Here is a 16,076-nt window from a genome sequence, read left to right as displayed (position 1 = left end):
CACATTTAATGAATTTTATTGATATTTTGAGCATATGAGTTTGTGGTATACAAACTCTCAAAACTGGTATAAACCTAGCAAATCTTTGGAAAAATACTCCCCAACACAGGGAACCACAGTTGTAAACTTAGTTAATACAGCATGAAACATATTAAAATAAATAGCACAAGGTGATCACACAGTTCTCAGTGTTTTGTTTTTATTGCAAACAATATAATACAAAAGATACGCTTTTAAGACAATGCCATGTTTACCTAGGGAAACTGCATTAAGAAGATGAGAAAATGAGAACTAATGATACAGAATATAAAATGAGGAACGCAACTTTCTTTCCAATAACAAAAGGATCCTGTTGATTCCAGCAAATTCTTTACAAAACAGCCATAGCTTCCATATCCATTAATTCATTTGTTAGAAGGAAAAAGAGAAAACTTCCAGTTTTTCTTGTTTTTTGAGAAAGACCCATTGTGTTTATCGTAATTATAAGTAATCTGTACATAACTAGATCATGAATAAAGGAACCTTTTATACGGAAACATTTACAAATGATAAATAAAACAAAATTTGTACCACATATGACAGCAAACTATTCCACTGAAAACATTTCATCTCAGTTAGCTGCTGCTGAATTAAAAAGATAATTGCAAATAGTTATTTTCAAATAAAATTAACGCTAAAGAATAAATTAAGAAAAGGTTAGGAAAAAGGATGGGGCTATAGGAATGATAGAAGCATGCCAGACTCAGACCTGCTGGCTGCTGAGGAGAACCAGGTCAAAGGTCACTTCCTGTATCTCCCCCAGCAGGAAGTCAGAACTATGCTGTGATTCCAACACTGCAATGCCAGCGGATGGAGCCTCCCTACTGTGGCTCCACAGGCACCAATGGTATCAAGGCAGTACCCAGATAAAAGCAAGCATTGCTCAGTTACATCTAGTAACACAGTAAGGCCCCTAGTAGAGTTACATGGCACCTGCTATAGCATCTCCAACACATTAATTTGAGCTAAAGCAAAGAACAAGAAGTAGAACATTTGACTAATTCACTGATGACACGGTCATATCATGGCCAAAAATTCAAATCTCTTTCCAATCTGCATTGCTCAATCCTTGCATCTCACGGGAATTACAATAAAATATGTACAGTACAAAAATTCAAAGCAGAATGTAAGCTATTATAAGACGGCAGTGTCAGTAAACACGTTTCTTACTCCCTGTACAAAAAATACATTAGTGAGAAGTAAGGCCACTGAGGGTGTTTAGACCCGGCAATCCTGCTCCTTTAGATGTTTTAAACCTTCACATCATGATGATGAGGATGTGGAGGACACTGATTATGACGATGATGATGACAACAAGAGCAGAACACATACACAGTACATACTAAAATATTTATAACCAGAATGTCCTCACAGAGGATTTAAATTTTTAAAACATTATATTTAAAAAAATATAATCACAATTCCAACCAATACAAAAGGCACTGTTGTGAGCCAATCCAAAGATATATTTTCGGTACTATAAAAAAAAGTCCTTGTCGTGTTTTTCTGTTGGCAGTGAAGGGTGTGTAGCGTGGTGGCACATAGGCCACCAGGCAGAGAGAAGTTTATGTAAAGGGTGGGTATTATACAGTCAGTGCTGAGGCTTGCCTCCTCAGGGCCTGGAGAGCTGTGTGTAAATGGGCTGCTGCTCCCAGTGCTGCGGACTGTGGGTCTGGGGCACAGAGGGCACCCCAGTGGTGTCAGCGATCGGTGTGTACATTGGCCTCTGGCTGGGGCTCATGTAGCTGAAGGTGGAGTACAGGCCGGACCCTTGGCTAGCTGCATGGCTGTAGTAGGAGTTGGCACCCCCTTGGTGGTCTGAATAGTCATATTGTGCTCTTGTGATTGAAGGGTAAGAGGAGGTGCTGTAGTGCTGCAGGTTGAATGACCCATAGGTGATGTGCTGTGGGGAGCCCTGCTGCTCACTGTAGTGGCTGGGACTCAGCTGCTCTGTCTTGATCTGGGTGGTTCTTTGTTGACCCTGCTGTCCTTGCTCTCCCCCTCCACCCAAGGTGGTCAGAGAATGCTGCTGCTGCTGCTGCTTGGACATCCAGGCATGGGCCCCGACGTTAGCTGCCTGGCTGACTGAGGAGCTGCTGACGGCATAGCTGCTGGAGTAGCCAGTCTGGGCTGCACCGGTCACCCCAGCATGGCTGTGGGGTGGCAGGTACTGATCAAACTCATCAACATCGAAGCTCCCCATGTTGGAGATGACATCTGTGCTCAGCTCGCCAATGTCCACTGCTCCGAAGTCAATGTTGAGCTGACGACTGGTGCCCTCCTGCATGGGGCGACCCTCCCGCTTCAGATCTGCTTTGCTGGAGGGGAGATCTGTCTTGGGGGTGGTTGGGGGTGTTGGTGGGCCTTGGGACTGACCTGATTAGAGAAAAGGCAGAGTTAGCCTCAGTCAAATTTACACAATGATGCACCCAAGAAATACCTGTTGCATGAAGAAACAGTGAAAAACCAATGTCAGTGTAAATGCTTTCAGGAATTAGAGTTCATTGGAACTACACTGACAGGTGTGTTTGCATGATGGCTTGTAAAACTCCCTCATTAATCATTAACAGGTGACTGTTTAAGGGCCAGAAGCCTTTTAAGATTCGATTTCAACAAACGGTGCCAAAATGGATCACCTTTGAAAAAATAAAAATAAAATAAAACAGACATAGACATAACGACCCCACCACCACCCTCCCTTTCTTTCTTTATTTTTTCTTAATTTGTTTTTTGGTCTCTTACCTGAATGCTCTCCAGGAGAGTGCACCTCGCCCATACTCGATGCTGGAGAATCGGCCTGCTGCAGCGCCTTAAAGATCGCATTTGGGGAGATATGGGTTTGCTCGCCGTCATCGGGTTCGTTTTGTCCGTTCTTGACAGACTTTCTCCGCCTTGGCTGGTATTTGTAGTCTGGATGGTCTTTCTTATGTTGCACCCTCAGACGCTCAGCCTCTTCCACAAACGGGCGCTTCTCTACTTCGTTGAGCAGTCTGAAAATATCAACGAAATTCATATTAAAGTATGCTCAATTAATAGCAAGCACAAGAAAGGGCTGATTAATTATTGCAAATTATCTGAATGGTTGCAGTAATTGTTTACATATGACCCAGCAAGAAGTACCCTAAAAAGTTTGTGTCCCAACGTGTATAAAACTTTTTTGTGCATGCACTGCAATATAGAATTACTAAGTGTGTCCAAACAATAAAATACAATACAACAATTAAAAAAACTAGAATACACAAGGATGAACAGAACTTAAAATGCACTACTTAAATGTACGTAGTGTATGCTCTACTTAAGGCAGTAGACAGGTTGTGCAATTATGAATACTGGGCTGCGCTCTGCGGCGCGTAAAAACAATCTCCCAAAATTATTGAAAACGGAAAGCAAACATACCTCCAAAGTTTGCCCAGGGTTTTGCTGAGTTCTGCGTTGTGCAGATGCGGGTATTGGTCAGCCAGCTTCCTCCTTGCAGCCTGAGCCCAGACCATGAATGCGTTCATGGGTCTTTTGACGTGAGGTTTACTTTTACTGGAGCCGTTGACGCGCACCGGCATGGGCACCAGAGTCCAGTCGTAACCCTTCAACACCTGGGACACCGCATCTCTGATACACACGGGAAACTTTTCTTCTTCGCCCTCCTTCTTGTAATCTGGACCCAGAAGGAGATGGTTGTCGGAGGGTCGAGTATTCTCAGTGTCCGAACCAGACCCGGACGGGCACGGAGAACCTGCGGAGTCCTCAGACATGCTGGGGCTGGGAGCGTCAGAGTGACACTTCTCCTGTTCTTCTGTCATCTTCAGGTAGGGGTCGAGGAGATTCATGCGAAAAAATTTAAGAGCCGCTTCTTGCAGTAAAACAAGGAGAGAATCCTTCTTTCTAAATCCAAGTGCTGTGCCCAAAGACTGTTGTGACAGTCTGTTAGGGCGCACAGTTTGACTTGCAGAATGGACTCCTTTAAAGTAAAACAAAATGCCAAAAAGAAAAGGTTTGGAAGGTCCTTCGATTTTTAACAATTTCGTTGGCAAAAAGAAAAACTGCAAGTGCTCGCTTTCTAATGCTTCACTTTGAAACTGTGACTTTAAACAGAAATTTGACTGAGAGGTCTACTCTTGGAGGATTGCTGAGAAATCTAAACGAAACAGGAGGCGATGCCTGGATTTATGTTTGACGGCAAGGAAATGATTGGGGGAAACTTGGAGTAGGCGGGGACGTAATATGACTCTGCTCTGAAGAACTCTTGCAGTCAAAAACAGTGAAAACCTAACTCAAGTAAGAAAAAGTGTCTTCACCCTTCAGTGATTTTGGGATTAATTCAAGTTTAAGATATAAATTAGTTTGGATTGTTAATAGATAAAAGTTAAAACATTCTCAGAAAAATAACTGAAGTAGGTCTATGTTAAAATATGAATCATCAGTACCAAAGATGTTAACCAAGTAAACCTTACAGCGATATTTAGGGAGATAAAAATAAACAATGTAATGAAATGTCTTTGTTCACATACGTCCGTATCGCCTACAAGTGCAATAGGCCAATACTTCATTGGGACTGTTAGAATAAATAAACTTCCTATTTTTAGTGTTTTATCATAGTTGGTCACATATATATTTCATAAATTACAGGTAGGCTGTATTTGCTTAATTTCCCATTTATTCCCAGATTTTTAAAGCAGTTTGAGAAAGTTTTATGTTGAACATTCATAGAAGTTTTGTTTCTCTGGCTTCTGCAACTCAATTCATTCATAGTTCGTGTTTGGTTGCCTGTTCTTATAGACCAAAAGTCACCTGTTCGTCAATCTTCCTCTAATTTATGAGACACACTGTTTGGGTGATTGTGAAACAACAGGAAACTCGTCTTTACACGTATATTTGACGACTCTGATTTAATTAAAATATTGGAATGATTTGCATTTGTGTGTAAATAAATGCGGGCAGAAGTCGATCAAAATATTTGGAGAAAAAAATTGCACATAGTTCGTTCAGTGTGTGTTTTCTTCAGCGCATATACTGCGCTATAAAAGTGTGGAGATAGGTCTGACTTTGCGAGACTGGTGTCTGTGTGGAGCTGTCACCGGCAGCAGCCCTCAGTCTCTCACCTCTACAAGCACCAATAGGGGGAGACAACAGTCCAGAAACTTGAGAGGAGGCCGTGTCTGCAGTGACTGAAACGACGAAGTAATGTATTTCAAAATGTGAATTTCTGCTTTGCATTCATCTTTTAGGCCTTCTTCTTCTTATAGAAATAAAAAGGGCTAGTGGTTCCAACAAAGTTGAGTGCCAGATTATAAAACAAAAAATACCATTTTTTCGTGTTGACAACAAACAAGTATCATCTCATTTTACCCATCAGTATAATCAAACAAGGTGATGTTTGAGCGTCAAAATGTATCTTTTGACTAATGATTTCATATAAGCATTTGTTTCTTTTATTTGATATGGTGTGAAGGACGCAATTTTAAGTGTTACTTCCCACTAAGATGTGCCTGTTACACTTAAATGAATACTTTAACTCAGCGTTTGGAGACTACAGACTCCTACAGATAACAACAACAACAACAATAATAATAATAATACTAATAGTAATACTAATAATAATGATGATAATAATAATAATGATGATAATGATAATAATAATAATAATAATAATAATAATAATAATAATAATAATAATAATAATAATAATAATGATGATGATGATGATGATGATGTTGATGATGATGATGATGATAACGGTAGTACTTTGACAATAATGCAAATCTATGAGCATACCAACATATATATAATATATAATATCATTTTCATAATAACTGAAGCCAAACCAGTTCAGATGCTGAGCAAATGAAAAAGTGGAACAAAACAAACGTGTCGCAACAGTAAAATCTACTTGGTTGGATTTGCTCCAGCACTTGTTTTCGGTGGACAAAGGGCACTTTGTTGAGAGAGTTCAGCCCCTAATCCATGTGTTCAATTTTAGAAACCAAATCCGACTGTGAGTCCACCTACAGATATGTTAAGATCGAGAGTTTTGCTATTTTCATCACATCTTTATAATTTAGTAACATCTGCGGTTTTATTTGGCAGCAAACATATAAATAATTAGGGTAAAAATATCAAAACACGCTACACTAAATGTAGCTGTAACAGAAAATATTTGTGATATTGTTTAATAATCTACTAATATATTTTAATAAAGGACAGGGTGACTTCAGGTTAAATAATCTTCCCTTAGTATAAAGATATTTTGTTAAATGACATATGACATAGATAATATTCATTCACTTTTATTTATTTATTTTTTAACATATTTTAAGACTAGATCAAAATATTGTGTTTACAAGACACAGATGAAATCAGATGAGCTCTTGCAATGTCTTTACTCAGTGTATCATGCACTTCTTTTCTTTGTTGAATATAAACCCTCTGCCCTGACTATAATCTTTCCCTAAAGAGGGTTGTGCTTCAAGGTTTCCTGTTACACGAAAGTCTTTCAGTCCACACTCTCCTGTCCTGACCCTGACATTTTCATTAAAAACAGCCTAATATGCCTGTCAGATGCAGGCTACCTGCTATTTCTGCTACTTGTCTCATTGGTTGACTGGAGGCTGTAAACTTGCCTTGTCAGTTTCCCTGCACACATAACTAGATGACATGCCATTTAAAAATGCTGTTCTTCCAAAGTTCATGTGAGGGAGAATCAGAGAAGATTGGAAAAACTACGAAGGTGTGAGTTGGTTTTGTTTCACTGCCAGTTGATACGCATAATTATGTTGATTTTTACAACACTTCAAAGTAACCTGATTCTTTGTACTTGGACTGAAAACCTTGAACCATTTCCCTCAGTAAAGTGCAACTCCTCTGAGAGCTGCAGCTCTCTTCACACAGCATTGCCGACAGTCAAACTGTCATATACGTTAAGCATAAAATACAACTCTTGTTAGTACAAAACAACATGCTACAGTCTCATTAGACCTGAATATTTGAAGTGATTGGCTGTTTTTCAAAGAACACAATGTGTTGTGGGAGGTGCGATGAGAGCTGCGGCCATTTTAGATTTCTGAGCTTGTTTACTGGTCTCAGCATGCATAGTAGGAAACCCAGTGCTGGCTAACACAGAGGCATAAGAGGTGTGGTTGGGCATGTTCCTGCCCCGGCAGTGCTGACTGTAGAGGCTTTGAGGTGCCGTGCAGACATACTTACGGTCTATCACGGGGGACACAGATCCTCAGGGGCCAGGCTCACAGCTTACATGGAGCATCCGCCTGCAGGCCGAGCAGGTCTTGGGAAACTTCTCAGCTTGACTTCGAGCCATGGCGTCAAAATTTTGAGGCAAACACTGGGGGTAAACTGCCAAATCATGTCTTCCACCTCTCCTACCTCTCAGATTCCATTGCAAATGTCTGAGCAGACCGCCCCTCCTTTTGAAAACGGTTTGTGTCGTATGTATAGATGTGTTAGCACAGTAGGTGTCTTTGCGTTGCTGCCTTTGAAGACTGTATTGTTTGTCAAAACTAATTAATCGAAACAGTAATATAGCATGTGTTTTCAATTCTATGGATGGTTTTTATATTGTTTTTGATTTAATTAAATGTGCAAAATTCTCTGGGGAAAGAAGTTAATTTCTGTAATTTCAACCAAATAGTTAATTATAATGTTGACATCAGATATGGGAACCATGATTTAGCATTTATTAGGCAGTGTGGAGACCAAAATGCTGAGATACATAATATATCTTACAATGTGTGCAAGTGTTAAAACCACCAGTGTGTTTAAATGATCTGCCATAATAGCCATAAAGAATTAGAAGACGTCACTGAGGGATAAATGGTGAGGCAGTGGTAGTGGAGGCAGAGGTGGATTCAACCACTCACAACCGACATAACACCTGTCTGAGACTTTCCACAACTTGTGCCAACTGCCCTAGACATGGCAACAGACTGCGGGAGGGAGAACTGAGAAAATCCTGTCGGCGAGCCATCTAAACTTTCCTTCCGGCTGCTTCCAGTATTTCTTCATTGGAAAAAATGGCAGTTTTGTCTGTTAATGGTTAAGTCTGGTTGCAGATCTGTACCCTCGCCCACTGTCAGCCAACATCTTATGGGGATGGATGGGCTGTCCCAGGTGTTTGCTTAATCAGATCAGAGCACTTTGGCAACGGGTGACTGTTGACATATGGCATTTTGCAAAGGGTAAAGTTTAAACAGGACTTATCAAGGCCCTGACACCCTCAGAAGGATGGGCTTATATTCGCTGCTCTGACTCTCTCACACCTCCCTGATATCCCACATGGAACCACAACAGCTCCTGTTGGCTTTACCAGTAAGACTGAGGGGGAAAAATATAAATGGACATGGACATTGCAGAAATTTCTTGTAATAGAGAGCATGTTTATTCAATATCGATGGTGCACACACTGATATGTATGTATATGTACATTCTGTGCATAAAAACAAAACAACACATAAAAAAGTATTCATTTCAAATCACAAGCTGCCTTTGAAATGTAGGTTTTTGACCTGGCAGTTGTCACCTCTCTCATCAGGTCAAATCAGATAACACAGTACAGCAACCAAAGAAATATATTCCAACTGAGAACCAGATGCATTGTGGCCTTCACCCCTGTGACTAGCAGTGTGTGTTAATTGCTGCCGCACGCTGTCTTGTATCTTCTCCTTTCTCCGGCCTCCCCTGGAGATAGTGTCACTGTAATCTCAGCCTTATCTGCTTCTGGCTTCTAGTAAACCGAAACACCTTGGGCACTCATTGATAGCATATCTGCAGGGAAGGAAATGGACACTGATCCGGGAATGCAGTGAAACTAATAGTGCTTGGTAAAAGTCAGCGGCACTGGATGAATGCCAACAATGAGCCGTAGTTTTATGTTATCATTAAGCAAAACCACAATAAAACTAAATGTGATGTATGTCCCATTATTAAACTAGTGAATGTTTTTTTTTTCTTGTTTAAACCCCAAGGAGCTGTATGCATGAAATTCAAATATTCACCTTTCAACCTTTTTTGACAGCACACCTGACAAGCACTTCCAATATTGAACTCTGTTGAGTGACTTCAAGGTGCCTTCCATGCCTTCAGGTGAGGTGACCTCTGAGTTGGTTTAAATGACAATGAAATGCTATAAAAGCAGAGTGTGATCTCTTCAGGTCACTCTCCTGCATTTTGAATAATAGGGCCTGACCTGTAATTATGTCTGAATGACAATGGCTCATTCTCAAAGTGCTGACAAAATGTTTCAGAATCCCCTGAGTCTTTAGAGAGGCTACTAAAAATACTCTACAGGGCTCCTCTCAACAGAGAACAGATGACACATTAAAAAGATGAATTAAAGTAACGCTTATCTTGTACTGTTACTGTTATTTGCAATTCTACAAGCTGAATTACTTTTAAGGACAGATTATGTGACTTTTGAAAGTCAAAATAACACTACATTCCTGTTTAAATGAAAATGTGAAATCAAAGACAATAAAACACACCTTTGCTCAGTTCAAGACACTCATGGATTTTGCGGCTTCGTCTGGTGTGACTTGTAGCTTATGGCATCTAATGTTAGCAAACTTTAGATATTGCTGTGTAACTGGCATTATTGAGTCATTTTGCTGCCTTTTCTACTGCAGCTACTGTTAATTGCAGAGTGTTATTTGGCATGTGTCATTTTACAGCAGTAGCACACATGTTGCCAGATAAACACTGTGATGGTTTTGTTGCAATTAAAATATTATAGTTTTTAAAATTTGGAAATGAAGTGTCATTATGTTGTAATTTCCACTTGTGACCACAGTGGTCGCTGTTCTGCAAATGCTACATAGTTTTGCTTTGTTATCCGTTTATTAATATAAACAGTCAGTTATAATCCTACTTTAAATGAAATAATGTGTAGCCAGTTTATGATTGTTTTGATTCAGGTTTTCATCGTTTTTTCCTTGCTTTGGGTGCATAGCTTATGTCACCAGTCTCATTCTTTTTTTTTTTAAATGACCTAAAAATAAACACTTTTTTTTCAAAAGTATGAATAATCTGATGTTTTTCCATAACGTCAGGTAGGACTGTTTTAAGCAATATGATTTTGATATGTGGTGTAAGTCATCCGTCATGGATTCTTGCAAGGTTGTGTCTGGAGCATAGCGCTGACTCAGGCTCCCTGACAGTGCTAGCAGCTTCCTGGCACCGCTACACATCAAAAGTCCCATCTACAGCTCTGGATGATGTCATTGTGGCACCTCTGCCTACACACAGAGACACCTTTCACAAAGGACCTGTATGCGCTCAGGTCTGGTCTACGTAATGGAATATTCAGCCCTTTACCCCTCCCACCTGTTTCTGTGACCAGGTGAACATGAGACTGCTGTCGTGGCTTGCAGTGTCAAAACCTAAAAATAAATTCTGATGTGTTTCACCTTGTGGTTTCTGTCAACTGTCCTTGTTTACATCCTCATTCTGTTTATTTCTTACTCACAAAGTTTATATCTTAATAGGCCTTTATTCAATTATCCTCAATAATACTGAAGCTGTATGAATTTTAATACATCAACATCCACACTGCACAATAAAAAAAAAAAAACCTGGTGCCATGCTTTTTTTGTTAGATCTCTCCTCTCTTTTCTCTTGTTTCATTATCCTTCCACCTTAACCTGGTCCTTTCAGCAAGGCTCATTTGTTTGGATGACCAATGAAAAGGGCCATTCTTTCCACACAGCCACTGTGATACCAGAAATACTGATTTAATTAAAGAGTGATGATATCTAATCACCTTCCAGAGGATAGCACCTGCATCAGAGATTATGCCTGAACCTTTGCTGAATAGTCACAAGTGGATCACCTACAGATGTACTTCCTCTTGGCTGTTTAGCAGCAACCACACGTATACCTTTGATACCACTTGTTGCAGGGGAAATGGGTATATCTTGTGTGGTCAAGCAGATCCAGTCCTCTTCAGTGTTTCCCTCTGGGGATTTCAGCATTAGACCATGGCAATGAGATTAATACGTTCAGAAAGGGCATGGGTGAAATGAACAATGGCATACTTTATGGGCTTTAAAACAGTGTCTTATTACAATGGGGAGAACCAAGTATATTCTCCATAAATCCTATTTCAGGGCAAAGAAAAAGAAGAAGGTCAACAAACTACATTTGGCAACCACACACTGTATACACAGATTTAAAACATAGCAGAATTTGACACCCATTGTTGAGATTTTTTTGTGTCTCTTTATTATTTGTGTCCATAAACAAAAATGGCATTTACTTGTATTTTGTTTCACTGACTTCAAATTTATGTCGTACTTAATGCTCAACTGAAACAGAATCATAGCAAATTTAGCAGAATAATGTTGCCACCTATATGGAGTTTAAACTGTCACAAAATTAAATGTATTGTTTTTAAATTATTTATTTATTCATTTGTGTAGTTTTGTTTACATTTTTGGTTTGTTGTAAGGCATAGACAGACAAAAGAGAGATGCAAACAAGGGGAAAAAGAGATGTTATGGCATGCAACAAAGGACCCCAGCCAGACACAAACTGGGGACAATGCAGTTTATGGTCAGCATTCCAACCCCTAAGTCACCCTGAAAATGTATAATTATTAGAAAATTGCAATGCACCACTTGATTAAAAATAAAGACAAAACCATGCATTGTAATTTGGTTGCATGTGACACCCTTCTTTCTACCCCTGTTAATGTCTCTCTGCATAGTCAACTATAGATTAAAAGGCAGACATGTTAAAAAGAAGAATCAACACAATTTATCTTCTTTTTGAACAGTTTTCCAGTTCAATCAATTCACCACTGTATTCTATCACTTTTAAAATTATGTTATTTTTTACCTTTTGAAAATGAGCAGTGTAAAAAAAAAAAAAGTCTAAATCAACTGTGATTTAGAGATACCTTAATATATAAATATAATTCTTTAAATCTGATATTACAGTCAACCACAGCAGTAGTGGCTTTCTCCTCCTCTCCCAATCCTTCCATGTTTTTATCTTTCTAATATATATATATATATATATATATATATATATATATATATATATATATATACATACATATATATATATTTCCGTTTTGCTGTCTAACGATCACTTTGCAGCATGATCAGGGGCCAGAAGTGCAGACAGGGAGAGACGCTGGGGTGAACTTTGTGCCAAGCAAAACACAGCGCTCGGGGTTGTGTGTGTCTCCCCTCTCTGCTTCCTTCACTTCTTCCTCTAGCTCCTTTCGGGTGCTCCTGTGATCAGGCTGGCTGGGACACAGTGGGGAAGCTCCATCTAATTGGAGTGGCCCAGCGGTGGTGGCCCCGAACCTCCGGGAGCCAGCCTTGTGCATTCTAATGTTACACTTGAAGGAAATTGTCCTACACTATTTCCTGAGATCCAATATGTGAGCGGCTTGCTTACCATTCTTGGTGGGAGTAAGAGAACTGTAACTGGTTTATTAGATTTGCTGCAGAGCCCAGCGCTGTCCTGTCTGCTATAGCTTGCTGTGTCCAGGCACTGGACTTAAGAGCTCACTACAGGGTTATCTAGCTAGTGTACTGTCTGGTTATCAGCCCATTGTCATAATAAACGGAGGGATGCTTGGAGGAATGTCAATACACATATCTTAAAAGCATAAATAATAATCGGTTTAAAAGTTTTCAAACATAGACACTACTTCATAGGCACATTGAGAGAATGCACAGACCCTTAATTTAAAAAAGTCAAGTCTCCTTGATTAACTGAATGCAGAGGTCTTATCTGATAGCATTATAAATGAGTGTTTTGAATCTAAAGACTCAAACACATGGTCTGAATGACCTCAGTACTATACTGACAATAGAAGAGATGCTCTAATCATTTAACTTTCAGCTTTGATAATAAAGGTCCTTTAAGCCAAACATGTTTTTCTTGTTTCCTCTGTCACTTTGTCACTGTATTCTATTGAGGTAGACTTTTGTGACCCAGATGTGTGGTTTCAACTGACAAAAGAGACAAAAGCAGATGGCGGCTGTTTCATTGAGTCTGCAGGAAATGTATGTAGATGTATTGACACAAAGATGAGGTTTTGTCCCGTTCTCACACACTCCGTCTGGGTGACAAACAGCCAATGACTCACCAAACAGGTTATCAAAAAGCCATGACCCTCTTATTGCACCGCTGTGCACGCTCTGTAATTATAAATCTAGGGTTACCTACAGCACCTACACCTTAGTGCACTCCTGTGACCTGGAACTGTGGTTTCAGCTCACCTTAGATTGGTTGAAGTTGCTCACTGAGGCCTGTCTCTTTAATAATGGGTATCTATACAGAAGGGTGTGCAGATGGCAGACCCCGAGAAGCAGCAGATGAAGTCCAATGGATAAACCCGGGGTGGTAAGCGTGTGGGAGAGTGGAACGTTTTGTCAGTAAGCCCAATCCAAGTCTCTAGGGTCACCACTTAAAGGTGTGCACTGAGCAGGAAGGAAAAGGAACACCTCTGCATGTTTCTCACCAGCCTAAAGATCACAAGCCAAGGGAGGGAGAGGGTGCAACACAAGGCGCGTGCAGACCCACCAGGGACTAGAATTTACAGTTGAAGTTTTAAGCTAATGGCATACACCTTCAACTGTACATATGAGCTGGATGGGGCAGGAAGGCAGAATTGCTATATTACATTACTTAAACTAACTTTAAGTTAAGTATCAGATTTTTTTTTATCGTTTAAGTGGCATTTGGTTTTAAGTGACAATCTTAGACAATCTTAGATCTTTTTGAGAAAGATTGACTTTGCATCCAAAAAGTACTTTAATTAAACACTCTGAAGGACAACTTTAAATACTTTCATACAGGTATAGTCAGGAGCCAAAATTTACATGAGCATTAAGGTTGAAATCCCCGTTTAAGGCTTGACTAGACAGAGTCTGTGTCCACAGTGGTGACAGGACCTACACAGAAACCTCCTCAACAGGCGCCAGCTGATTTTTATCACTTTTGAAAACTGACACCACTTCCCAAAACTTCTTTTCTCTCTGGGGTTCTGCATAAATTTCTTATGACACAAATGATAACAGGTAATTATATACTGGCTCAGTCCAGGACTACTGTCAACACTCTCAATCTTGAAGAATATAAATCCTCTACTTTAATATTACTGCATTGTTTTTGTGAAAATTACTATTTGCAAACTTTGAAATTCAGTTTGTCTGACAAGAGCTGGATTTCAATGGCACTTCACTCTCCTGATAGAAAGTCTTTGGAAACTCAGAATAAATAAATAAAGCAGAGAGTATAGTGATTTTAATTTAAGATTCACCCAACACTATCTTAGCTTTTTAAACATTTGTATCAACATTTGTTTCATTTAACCATTGAAATCCAATGTTAATACAATGTTACTAACCTGAAGACTGTTACATTTTATGCCTCAAGGTTTCCTTCAGGCAGCAGAAATAACATTAAGCAACATCTATGATACGGTGATTAAATAAAGGCTGTGTATTTGTTATGGCGACCATTTTATTTTCATAATATGTTACTGTTTATGAATATTTATCATCTGAAAGTTAATGTAATCCCTTTACCACACTTGCCTGGCATACTGGGAGTGTGCTGAGTGAAATCTGGATCCCATCAAGTTCTACAGAAAATCCACACTCCTCCACCAACATGTTTTTTATTTCTCTTTTTTTCAGTGAGTGAGTTTTATGAAATCATTTAACATTAACAGGCGTGGTTACTTTAATTATTTTTATTTAATTACTCTACAATGTTGATCAACAAATTAGAGGTTGTTTGATTGGAGACTGGTGGTTGCAGGCCTGTTATTGCCCTGCAAGCTCAGTGTGGATGTAACAGATATTGTGGATCTCTGGGCTTTTCTCTAAACATTGAGGTTTAGTCTGTCTACAGGTTACCAGCACGGGCGATGCCTGCTTTCACACACTGGGGAAGACTGCAATAGCAGAGCCAATTACATAATAATGATCTCATCCATCTCTAGCCATCCCACATGACAGCCAGTCTATTTCTCTGTTATTATCACCTCAGGAGAAATGGAAAGTGTTGGTGTTATTATACTGTAAAATGTGGACACACATTTATATAGAGATTTGTGAAGTATCTTGTATGAAGCAGCACAGGTTTTCTAGACAGTTAAAAAAAAAAATTCTGTGGAACCTCTCTTGCTGCTGAGACAATTTCATTGTAGAGAGACAAATGTGATTCAAATGGGAATTAAACTGTATTCCTCATTTTGCTCAGTGTTATGATATAATCGATGTTCAGGATTAAGGCATACTATATATGAAATAAATTGAACTGAGATTACACCTAACATTTATATATATATATATACATACATACATACATATATATATATATATATATATATATATATATATATATATATATATATATATATATATATATATATAAAAACAGCCATGTCAGTGATCCTGTTTGCATACGAATATTTTAAAGCCTTTTCATATGAGTACAACAGAAATTTTGTTCATATATGGTTTGACTTTAAAACAGAGTGTCAGAGTCATTCTATCTATGGCCTACAGACGTGTGTGCAATTATGAAACTCTATATTTGTCTGTACTGTTTACTTTCACAGAGGGGACTGATTCCACAAAAGTCTGCATTTAAGAGAAATAAAGACACAGACTAAAATGTCAGTCCCTGTCTGTGCCAGTTCTCTGAGCCAAGAACGGAGGAAAGAAAGCAGGGCACGGAACAACGATGAGGTGCACAGGGAGAAAGCAGGCAGCAGCCAGACGAAGTTTACTTAACTGATCAGACCATAAAATCCAAACTTTGATTAGCGAGGCAGCCTGAAGCAGTCACATTAGCCAAAGGAAGCCTAATCATCATCATCACTGCTGGACTCTTCATTTCACCTCCCTGTTGTGCTGGACTCGGTGCACAAGCCCAATTCCATGTCTTTCTTTCTTTTTTTTCATTCAACGAGCATCACTGTATAAGTGATGTAGTGTCCTTCACAAATCAGAGTTATAAAAAATCGTCTTGCCTCTGATGCTCTGAGCCACATCTTTCCTGTTCCC

The 16,076-nt window shown here is 39.3% G+C and overlaps 1 protein-coding gene across 1 annotated transcript; it reads right to left on the bottom strand.

The window, feature by feature from the left end:
- Positions 1–203: 203 nt before the first annotated feature.
- On the bottom strand, positions 204–4,186 carry LOC133999092 (transcription factor Sox-9-like). Its single transcript, XM_062438240.1, has 3 exons — positions 3,436–4,186; positions 2,782–3,029; positions 204–2,415 (listed from the first exon to the last, which is right to left on the bottom strand). The coding sequence occupies exons 1-3, from the start codon at positions 3,861–3,863 to the stop codon at positions 1,652–1,654; spliced, it is 1,440 nt and encodes a 479-aa protein (XP_062294224.1). The 5' UTR covers positions 3,864–4,186; the 3' UTR covers positions 204–1,651.
- Between the last annotated feature and the right edge of the window lie 11,890 nt (positions 4,187–16,076).

This window comes from Scomber scombrus, chromosome 18 (assembly GCF_963691925.1).
Source record: "Scomber scombrus chromosome 18, fScoSco1.1, whole genome shotgun sequence".
NCBI classification, from domain to species: domain Eukaryota; kingdom Metazoa; phylum Chordata; class Actinopteri; order Scombriformes; family Scombridae; genus Scomber; species Scomber scombrus.
This window is presented reverse-complemented; position numbering and strand designations above follow the sequence as displayed.

Coding starts and splice junctions, on each gene's coding strand:
- LOC133999092 (XM_062438240.1), bottom strand. CDS start 3,863: ATGAATCTCCTCGACCCCTACCTGAAGATGACAGAAGAACAGGAGAAG. Junction 3,030..3,435: donor ACCCTGGGCAAACTTTGGAG/GTATGTTTGCTT, acceptor TGATATTTTCAG/ACTGCTCAACGAAGTAGAGA. Junction 2,416..2,781: donor CTCTCCTGGAGAGCATTCAG/GTAAGAGACCAA, acceptor TTCTCTAATCAG/GTCAGTCCCAAGGCCCACCA.